We start from the raw sequence: 10,331 nt of genomic DNA on the forward strand, positions 1-10,331 counted from the left end.
TATTTATGGTTGGCTTGTTGGCATGACTTGTGTGATGTGATCATATTATTTTGTCTCCCTCGTGTGTATTATTCATTCAGAATGGCTAGTTGTTTCTTTTCTCCTCCTGGAAAATGAAGGCAGGAGCCCCACCTTTTGTGTGACTGCTCAGTCACAAAACATCTCAACCTAATAGTTAAACGTGCAGGTCCATGTAACGAACCACAACTCCACCAATTGTTGAGAACTGTGGACTCGCTCCTCCCTCAGAAGCTCTAGTTGTGGAAAAGGGTGTGATCGGTATCTCCATCTTGGGCTCTTTGTGATTCTGTTCTGTCACCCCCATCTAGCTAAAAAGCATTTCTGCTTCCTAGAGAGTAGAGGCAGGGAGAACCAACAGGAGGAAGTAGGACAGCTCTCACACAGTAGATGCTATCCGAAGCTGGCTTTGTGCTGCTGGCGCCTTTTCGTGGGAGATTCCAAGGGTTCGCTGCAGACACAAAACACTATCTGGCCATTTACAGTTTAGATGTGCCCCAGCTGCAGCCCTCTTCTCTGCTACTAAAGGCCATTCTGGCCAGATCCCTCACCCGTTAGAGCCTTCAATCATGACTCAGATCTATGGTATCCCTACAAACTTCTGGGGCACACAGTAAGCTCTATGAGTAGTATCCACAAAGCCTTTTCTCTCAACTTGGAATTAGAAGACAGCTTCCCTGCTTCCCGAGCAGAGCTTTGTACCAATAAAATCGTTGAAGGCCTCTCTACAACTCCTTTAACTTTGGGTCATCTGATTAGATCAAAGTTTAAGAGGTCCCTGACCCGTTCTTGGCTGTCAACTTTCTCAAGTCCTACCGAGTAACCCATCTCTCGTAACTCATTTTGGGTTCACTCTGGCACTCTGTCGTAGCGTCTAGACTAACACTTCCATTATATTATCCTATTACATATGTTCTTAAGTAAAAAAAAAAATTCAGGACACTTGGTGGGTTCTATTATCCAAGTTCATAAAAATATTGAGGACAATAAAAAGGATACACATACACTGGTTATCTCTGGGTGGTGCAATTACGAATGCCTATCTATTTCCTTCTTATATTTTTTGTTGTTTGACTAGTTATACAAACTGAAGACTTATCGATTTTTAATCAGAAAACGCAATGCATTTTTATTTTTTATTAAATACAATTTATTGTTGAATTGGTTTCCATACAACGCCCAGTGCTCATCCCAACAGGTGCCCTCCTCAATGCCCATCACCCACTTTGCCCTTTCCCCCACCCCCCAACAACCCTCAGTTTGTTCTCAGTACTTAAGAGCCTCTTATAGTTTGCCTCCCTCCCTCTCTGTAACTTTTTTTCCCCCTTCCCTTTCCTTCCCCATGGTCTTCTGTTAAGTTTCTCAGGATCCACATATGAGTGAAAACATATAGTATCTGTCTTTCTCTGCCTGACTTATTTCACTTAGCATAATGCCCTCTAGTTCCATCCATGTTGCTACAAATGGCCAGACTTCATTCTTTCTCGCAATGCACTTTTAAACGAAAACATTTTGCAAAGGAAGTGGCTGTAATGTGAGATGGGGAAGTAGCCTTGGGAAGCCAATGGCTAGTTTGATATGTTGTTGGGTGACAGAGGGTGTAAAGGGAAAGTAGGAGAAAGAATAACCCAATATTCATAAGCATATTCTCTCTCTTTCTGATCCTACTCTCCTTAATTCCTGTTGTACCTCTGGCAGCATTGGGAGAAGACCAGAACTTAACCCAAACACGCATAGAGACTACTACCATGAAGCCCTGGGTTCTCCTACTCAACGTCATCATCTATGGGGTTGTGATGCCTCTGCCTGTGCTGGGAGGCCTCAGGAACAAGACATTTTGTAGGTGGTATGGCAAGGGAGGAGGGGTCTCTGCCCAGGCCCGGGATGTCTGGTGTAGCTGATTCAGGGACCACCTTTCCCGATTCCAACCCTCCTTAGAGCTGAGACACCCAAGAAAGATTTTGGTTGGATGTTGCCAATCAAGTGCCCCTCCATGCTCCCCCTCTCATCTCTGAAAGCAACAATCATGGGTATAGGGAAAGGGAACATAGTTCAGTCCATAAGTCCATTCCATAAGCTTGTGGGAAATGATATTTGACAAAGGTAGACTACCTTAGGTAGGGGAAGCACCAACACAGAGCTTCCCTCTGAGCCCTTCTTTTCGGAATCTGTGCCTTTGATGAATACCAAAAGGGCAATATTATTTCCTTGGAATATGAAAACTGGAAAAAACTAATAAGGGATCCTTAGAGTCTAAGTTTGGGGTCAGAGGATAAAATGGGGATAATAAAAGGAGGGTTGTGGGCCAGGGAAAGATACTGGGAATCTGGGGAGAGGCTGAGTGCTTAGGTGGTACCAGCAAGGAAGCAAATAGACAAGGGGAAATATAAGTGCCTATTCTCCCCCAGCTCAGTTTTCCATTCTGCAAACTGAGTGTGGAAATTGGAGCTACAGTATATTGCAGGCCCTGAAATCCAACGTCCCATGAGAATAGACTTGGTGAAGTGGTCCCACTAGATGATGAGGTTGTCCTGGGTCCTATCTTTAGGGAGATTGGGGAGGACCCGAATGCCTGCAGTGCTGTAGGGATGTGGGGAGAGAGGGAGGGCATGGCATGCAAGAATGGTCTCCTGTGAACAGACACAACTAGAACTCAAGAAAAGGATTTTCTTAAAACGCAGAGAAATGTTTTGTTTGTGACTTCAAGCTCAGGTTCCAGAGCTTGGGGATAGTTAAGCTTGAGAAGGGTTTCTTCTCTAAGTTGTGGGTGGATGGATCTGCCAACATCTATCGTCTCAGTTTCAGTTGGAAGAACAGTGGTCGAGCAGTGCTGGATACAGCCTCTGTTACAGTACTGTGAGAAGAGGTGCACTAAATTACATGAGTGTTTATCTCCCAATCATACATGCTGCTGGACCTTCTGTGGAAACATCTGCTTGGACAATGAGTGAGTTGTTTGGGGTGGCAAGGTCGGGCCTAGATATGCTTCCTCACTACTGGTCACCCTCGTTCAGAAGGTGGGACCTGGAACAGAAGTCACCCAAGTCCCGGACAAAGAAACAGGCAGCATAAGTCGATGCCCTACTATCTCTGTACCTAGGCTGACATTCAGGGCAAAATAAATCAAGACACAAACATGGGGGGCTCCACTTTTCTCCCTTCTCATTCAGTTCCCCCAAAAGGTCACCCATCAGTTATTCATCCCTCCTTTGTCCAAGGCCCCGATTATGGACTCCTTAGTCCGGCCTCTGTGTGGGCCCCTTGTCTCAGGCAGGCCCACGAGGCCCAGCCTCCACCTGTGTGATGAATTGGCAAACTTCTTGGGAGAAATTGCTTAAAAGTGGGTAACCCCTGAATTACAGAACAAATTCCTTTTCCCATTAACTGGGGCCAGGGGTGTTGTTAAGTTTGGGAATGGGTGTTCCCTGACTTTTAACCACCTGACTTTTCTCTTCCAGAGAACCCTTTAAATCCATGCTAAACCTCTAGGCTCTAGCTGCCCCACCACTGATGTGGGCTAGAGGACGCCTATGTAGTCTAAGAAGAGTGCTGCCTGGCTACCTGTTGAGTTATTCCCTTGCCCTGGCTGAGGACCATTCTATTCTCCCCTTGATCTCTCTGTCCTGAGAAGGTTCAAGTCTCAGCCAAATAAACTGACAACCAACCCGAGGGCTCTGCAGTGTGTTTTACTCCATTCCTGTGGTTCCATTTGTCTCTTCACAGTGATCGAACTGTTCTTCCCACCCCACGACGGGTTATAGACAACCCAGTTAGTCTGCCTTCCCACTTATTCAGTAGACTCACGGCTGTAGCAACAATGCAGAGATTTAGAAAAATGTCAGTAAACACAAAGCTTATTCTCATTCACAATAGATTTCACTGCGGGTGGTTGGCGAACACCCCCATGCCATGCATGATTCAAGCACCATACATCTTTCTATCTATAGCTCCATCATCTCGCAGAGCCTCCTCTGCATCCAGCCAACAGATGGGAGAAGGTTGCGTGGAAGCTCCTGCAGAAGGTTTTTAAGAGCCAGGCCTAGAAGTGGAGCTCTGCTCCATCCACATGCTATTTGCCATAATGTGGTCATGCGGTCCCTTATTTGCAAAGGAGACTGGGAAATATAGTCTCGCTGTATGCCCAAGGAGAACAGAAAGCAGGAGTTGGTGAACACAGGGTGGTCTCCGACCTGTCTACTTAGGCAAAGCCAAACTCCTCAAGCAAGACCCAAGACCTTGGCCTCCACATCACTGCAAAATGGAACAAGCGCCCCCTGGAAAGCTGGTGGCTCCTCTCATTAGAGAAGGTGGTCCTGCCCTCAAGGCGGGCACTCAGCTTCCAGAATCGTCCCTCCTTCTGCCTCCTTACATCCTCTTATTCCTGCCTGTTGTGTCTGCATGGTAGTTTTACGTGGGTAATATGAGTCATATCCTGACATGTCTGGTAATGCCAGGCAGGCTTCCGGCCCATAGTGTTCCCTTAGATTAAATTCGAATATAATATATGTCATATTATATTCTGCCATTAGTATCTTGAAGACCATTTTAATGTTTATTTATTTATTTCAGGGTCGGAGAGGGACAGAGAGAGAGAGAGAGACAATTCCAAGCAGGCTCCCCATTGCCAGCAAAGAGCCCAAGGCAGGGCTCGATCTCACGAACCACAAACTCATGACCTGAGCCAAATCAAGAGTCGGACGCTTAAACGACTGAGCCATCCAAGCTCCCCTTGAAGATCGTTTAGAGATATAACTTCCCTTGGATGAGGGGATTATAAAGTCCCTAGGATGTATTCATATCTGTGCCTCTTCCTGATCCAGAGGACAGTATATATTCATTTAGAGGGGCTGAGTCAGCAGATCACACTTATCAGCGGTGGAGCCCAAGGAAAGGTTCCACGATGTGATACAGCAAAGACCGAGGCCAGCAAGGATTAAGGCCTAACAGAACACTGGTTAGTGCCTTAGAGCTCAGAGTAAGGAAAAGGTACAAGGACTCAGCGGCTCAGGCAAACATCCTTCAGAAGTGGGGCTTTGTCTTGACGTTCAGGGATAAGGGTGACCTGGAGCTCGATTGAGTCAAAGTGGTTATTCCTTCAGGACAAAAGAAGTCAAGAAAAACAAGAGGTTAGGGACACCCAACAGAAGGATGAGGGAAGGAAGAAGGTATTGTCCTCTTGGGTATCCAGGATAGTATAGGGAGAAAAAGTGCCTTTTCCTCTCCCCTTCTGGGTTCTTGTCTGAGACCCCCCACAACCCCCCCGCCACTGCAATCAAAGACAGATTAGCAGGAGAAAAACAAACTGAAGTTTCCCAACATGTATACCTCCAGTATACCTGGGAGAGACCAGGAAAACTTAGGGCCCCAAGTGGCCCAAGCCATCTCCTCCAATGACATCTTCAGCTGAAGACAAAAGATGTGGAAAGGAAAGGGAAGGCCCGTTATGGGAAGTCACCAGGAAAGGCACAGTGGACAAAGGCATGGTCGTTATGCAGATTTCTGCTGCAGGCTCCCTTGATAAAGACTTTCTAGGGGCTGAAAGTCATCCTTCTCTTCCACATCCAGAGAGGAGGACAGGCTTACAAATGGAGACTTCCCTCATGCGTGTAAATGTCTCTTCTGAAGGGGAGAAATTTTTGCCAACTGAAAGATCTGCCTCTATGGCATATTCGTTATTTTAAACTGGTTCTTTTTAAGAAACAGCAGACACAGGTGAAGCTCTGAAAACTGAATAGAAGTTACCTTTTTGCAAGAGATTGCTTAATGCAATCCTGAGTCGTGGAGAGGCGGAAGGGAGAGAAGATGTGTTGCCCCAGGCGAGCAGTTGCTTACATTTGGAGCTTTGGCTTTCATCTCCTATTTTCCTCCCTTTGACTACTGGAAGGGATTTCATTCAGTTCATCTGGGGCATTCCAAAAAGGAAATCCTTTTAAGAGGGACAGTTAGCTCCTTGACAGTCAGAATACCAGAACTGTATACTTTTTGTCACCTTTTCCTCTTTCTACTTGGGACAGAATGGGAGCACATCGGGCGGTACAAGGGTAGAGCCAAAGAATGCACCCGCGGCTGAAGCCACTCGTCCTAAGCATCCTGGAAGTAGCAGCTTTTCCTCCGTGGAAACTCCGAAAGTCTTCAGCCTCTGCACCAGCATGCTGTGCTCCAGGGCCATACACAGCAGCACTGGGGACTTCTCTTCACCAGCACGGTGGCACTTCAGTTCCTCCAAGATCAGAGCACCCAGTTCCTAGATCCGACCCCTCCCTCTTTCTTAACGACCTCATTTTGGTAACATACAACTCACCAGGCTTCCTGAGAGAGCACGTGAGAAATAAAAAAGATAGAGACTTCTTAAGCCACCATTCTCCATTAATATGCACTTCGGCTGGTGTTTCAGTTCGGATTCGTTTCGAATGCATGATGACAGCAACAACAAAGAAAATAGCGGCTTAAAGTAGGACGGGTCAATATTTGTTCATGTGGAAGACTGAGGATTAGGTGTCCCGAACCAGTGTAGGGACACCACAAACCATAGGAGATCCAGGCCGCTTCACCTCTTTGCTCCATTGTCCTTGACATGAAGTTTCCACTTCCAAGATCACCTCACGACCCACAAGGACTAAGCAAGATATGAAACACCCCCCTCCCCCAAGAATAAAATTCAGACAGTTACTTCAAATGTCAAATCCAAGTAAGAACATTCGAACCATAGCCAAACTAGAGGAAAATGGAATGCTGTATTGCTCAAAACTGGACGAGGAAAGACTTTGTGGCCTTAATAATAAAATGGTGCTGTGGTGCAGCATTTTAAAAAATATTAACCAAGTCGCAATTTTTCTTCCTCTGCAGTTCCTTGTTTTTCCATCAAGCCCTTTGACCATGAAACCAGAACATGCAGGTGAGGTTTGCTTCCCCAGGGAAAAGAGGTCACAAAATTAACCAGCAAGTACAGAGTCACGCTCAGGAATCTGAGGGCTGGAGTATTTTGAAAGCCATTACTGGTCATTGAGAGAGAAAAGTTGTTTCTCCGAGTTTGTCTTGTGTTTGGGATGACAAAGCTTCTGCTTTGGCTCTCACGAGTGTGGAGTTCATTCCACAACCTCAGAATTAGGAATAAAGGTAAATATGTAAGAAGGGCTCTCGTCCACTGCGAACGTATAAACACTTGGAGGGCAAGGTGAGCGCTGGAGGAGTGGGTTAGGATAGAAACAGAAACATCCAGATAGGCCGGATATCCCAAATATCCGAATTGGGCCTGCCAGTTAAACAGGGTATTTGAATATGAATATCTGTTTCCCGTTGCTGCTGTAATAAGTCATCACGAATTTAGGGGCTTAAACCACACAAATCATTACCTTACAGCTCTGTAGGTCGCAAGTGCCCCACGGGTCTCTTCCAATGACAATCAAGATGTCAGCAGGGCAGTGCTCCTTTTTGCGTTTCCTCTCTAGACGGAAGGACCCATGTCTGCGTTCGTTCAGATTGTCGGCAGAATTCAGGTCCTTGAAGTTATGAGCCTGAGGTCTCCATTCCCTTGCCAGCTGTCAGCTGAGGGCTGTTTTCAGCCTCTAGAGGCCACTCACATTCCGTGGCGTGGGCCGCGTTCTTCCATCTGCAGAGCCAGCAAAGGCCAACTGGGTCCTCATGCTTCGCGTCTCACCTCGTTCTGTGGGTCTCTAGCCCACTGCAGTCAGGAAACATCCGTGCTTTCATCCACTCATGGTCACACTGGACCCACCAGCCTCCCCATCTCAAGGTCACTACCCTTCATCTCATTTGCAAAGCCCCTTCACCGCTCCAGGTCAGCTAGTTCCGGTTCTTGGAACTAAGACATAGGCATATCTAGAGGGACCTTTATCCTTTTTCTCTCTGCTTACACTTAAAACCTCACTAGAATGACATAAAAGAAAAAACTCACCCTAATATGCAAGGTTGAAGAGAATAGGAGAGGAAATGGGGAATAAGCATTTTCAAGAAATTGAAAGCTGGAAAGCCACGGCTTAACTAGTAAGTATCTTAATTCATTAGAAAAGATAAACCCAAACTGCCTGGAGGATTTGTATGGATTCCTGAGAATTTGGGCGGGGCTGGGTGAGGAATGTAAATAGAGCTGATTTAGCCAAAGAACCCAAAAGAGAACTGAAGCCATTTTGCCAGCATTCAAAAATATCATGCCATGCTCCGGTGACTCACCTAGCTTTCTAGAGCCTACAAAGCTTTCATAATTTATTTTCTTGTGCACAGAAGAATCATGTGGTCTCTTATGTGCTCATCATTCTCAAGTGCTGAACACTTAGCAACTTTTCTCCTAATACGGTGGGCTTTTCCAGTCCCCCTTGGCTCATGCCAACCTCATTCATAAGGTTTAATTTGTGTAGAAGATGTCTTCACTTAGTAACGTGCGGAAGATGAGTCGATAATGCACAATATGTGTAAATAATGTGAGCGTGGAACAAGCAGAAGTGTGCCGCAGGGACTGTATTATACTTCCTCTTGCCTGGGTTCACGGAGGACATTTCAACATTCTTGCAGGCACAATTCCTTAGAGGATTTTTTTAAAAAATCTGGATGGATGTGATGCAGGTAAAGTCAAACTGTGACTTGTAACCTCTCCAATGTGTCCACACTTGGATTGCTTTTTCTCTCCAACAGTGTGATGGGACATCTCTGTTTCACGCCTGGATTTCCACAAAGCTTGTCATGTGTGGGTGATGGTCTAAATGAGGCTTCTCCCCTGGCTCCTGGACTGTGGCTGAGGAGGGAATACAGCCAGTCCACAGGCCACTTCAGAGTCCCCGGTAACAAGACTGAGTTACCTATGGCCTATGACCCAACGCGTGGGGGATATTCCTCCCAGGTCCCCTGGTGCAAGGAGCTGGATCCTGAAGCTTCCACAGGGGTACTTTTGTGTGTGGGTGGATGCCAAATTGTCGTAGAGGGAGGATTCAAGCAGGGGGCTCTTATTCAGCCATCTTGCTGCTCTCACTCCCCAAAATCACTGTAATGGAATCGAGTGATAGAAAGTTAGTGCATCTACAAAAATTGTAAATTAATTATGCTTTAAATAGGAAATATGCTGGTATCATTAGGACCTAATTCTTATGAAAGACAGGAAATATTCGGGAAATTCAGGCTTAGGAAAAGTTGTTCCACTTCAAATTTTGTGATCAATTTATAAGTCTGGAGATTAAAAAATTTTTTTACTAATATTTACTGATTTGTTTTTGTTGTAATTTTTATGGAGGGGGGTGGGGGGGGAGGGGGAGGGAGAGAGAGATGATATTAAGTGGCTCCATGCCCAGGGTGGGGACTGACTCCCAGCTCAGCCCCACAACCCTGAGATCATGACCTGAGCTGAAATCATGAGTGGGACGCTTAACCAACTGAGCCTCCAAGGCATTTCCATGTGCTTATGTTCTTAAATGGCTTTTTTTCCCCAGTCCTTTTATTTATTTATTTTTTTAAATATGAAATTTATTGTCAAATTGGTTTCCATACAACACCCCAGTGATCATCCCAACAGGTGCCCTCCTCAGTGCCCATCACCCACCCTCCCCTCCCTCCCACCCCGCATCAACCCTCTTAAAAATTGAGAACAAACTGGTGAAATCCTGGGTCTCCTGCCAGGCTCACACTCAGACATCCCGAGTTCACATCATGAAGGGGTTTTTCTCCAGATGTTCACACTGTATTGTGTGGTGATCATCATGTCAGTGGCAGGAACACTGAGAGAAAAATCTGAGACTCAGTCTCCTTATTCAGGTAGGTATTCTGGTTGAGCTTCAAAACGAAGAAGGGGTATAAAACAAAAGGAACAAAGGGACTGGCTGGCATCTATAAAAGCATTGGTTCCTTTTTAAAGCCAGGATACGAGGAAAGTTGAATGTGCACTTCTCAAGTTTGAGGGTCTCCTGATGTTACAAGTAATGATGTTTTTATGTGTGTTGTGGGGACAGTGGTGGCTACGTGGCATTTTTTTTAAAAGAGGATCTTAGCAGTGGAAACCTCCACAGGTTTCAAAACCCAGGTGGAAGGTGCTTAGGCTGAGCCACTAGGAGTTTATGACTCCAGTTAGGAGTTCCAAGCATGAGCACCAAATTGGGAATGGGGTACTAATCATTTCTTGAAATATGCCCTTTGTCAAGGGCATTGGGTATTTTAGACCATTGGGCATGTAGAGGAGAAGTTAAATGTGTGCTTGACCAAGAGAAGTTTGGAATCACTGGGGTAAAAAATTGAAATCAGCAGAATTGAGGGGGGAGTTGTGGGTCCATAACTGGTGGCAGAGGTTTCTGGGGAGCAGCTAGGTTTGGAGG

The 10,331-nt window shown here is 45.9% G+C and overlaps 1 protein-coding gene across 1 annotated transcript; it reads left to right on the plus strand.

The window, feature by feature from the left end:
• Positions 1–1,766: 1,766 nt before the first annotated feature.
• Positions 1,767–3,199, plus strand: WFDC9 (WAP four-disulfide core domain 9). Its single transcript, XM_049650688.1, has 2 exons — positions 1,767–1,857; positions 2,818–3,199. The coding sequence occupies exons 1-2, from the start codon at positions 1,767–1,769 to the stop codon at positions 2,967–2,969; spliced, it is 243 nt and encodes an 80-aa protein (XP_049506645.1). The 3' UTR covers positions 2,970–3,199.
• The last annotated feature ends 7,132 nt before the right edge of the window (positions 3,200–10,331 follow it).

Source organism: Panthera uncia, assembly GCF_023721935.1.
Source record: "Panthera uncia isolate 11264 chromosome A3 unlocalized genomic scaffold, Puncia_PCG_1.0 HiC_scaffold_11, whole genome shotgun sequence".
Lineage (NCBI taxonomy): Eukaryota > Metazoa > Chordata > Mammalia > Carnivora > Felidae > Panthera > Panthera uncia.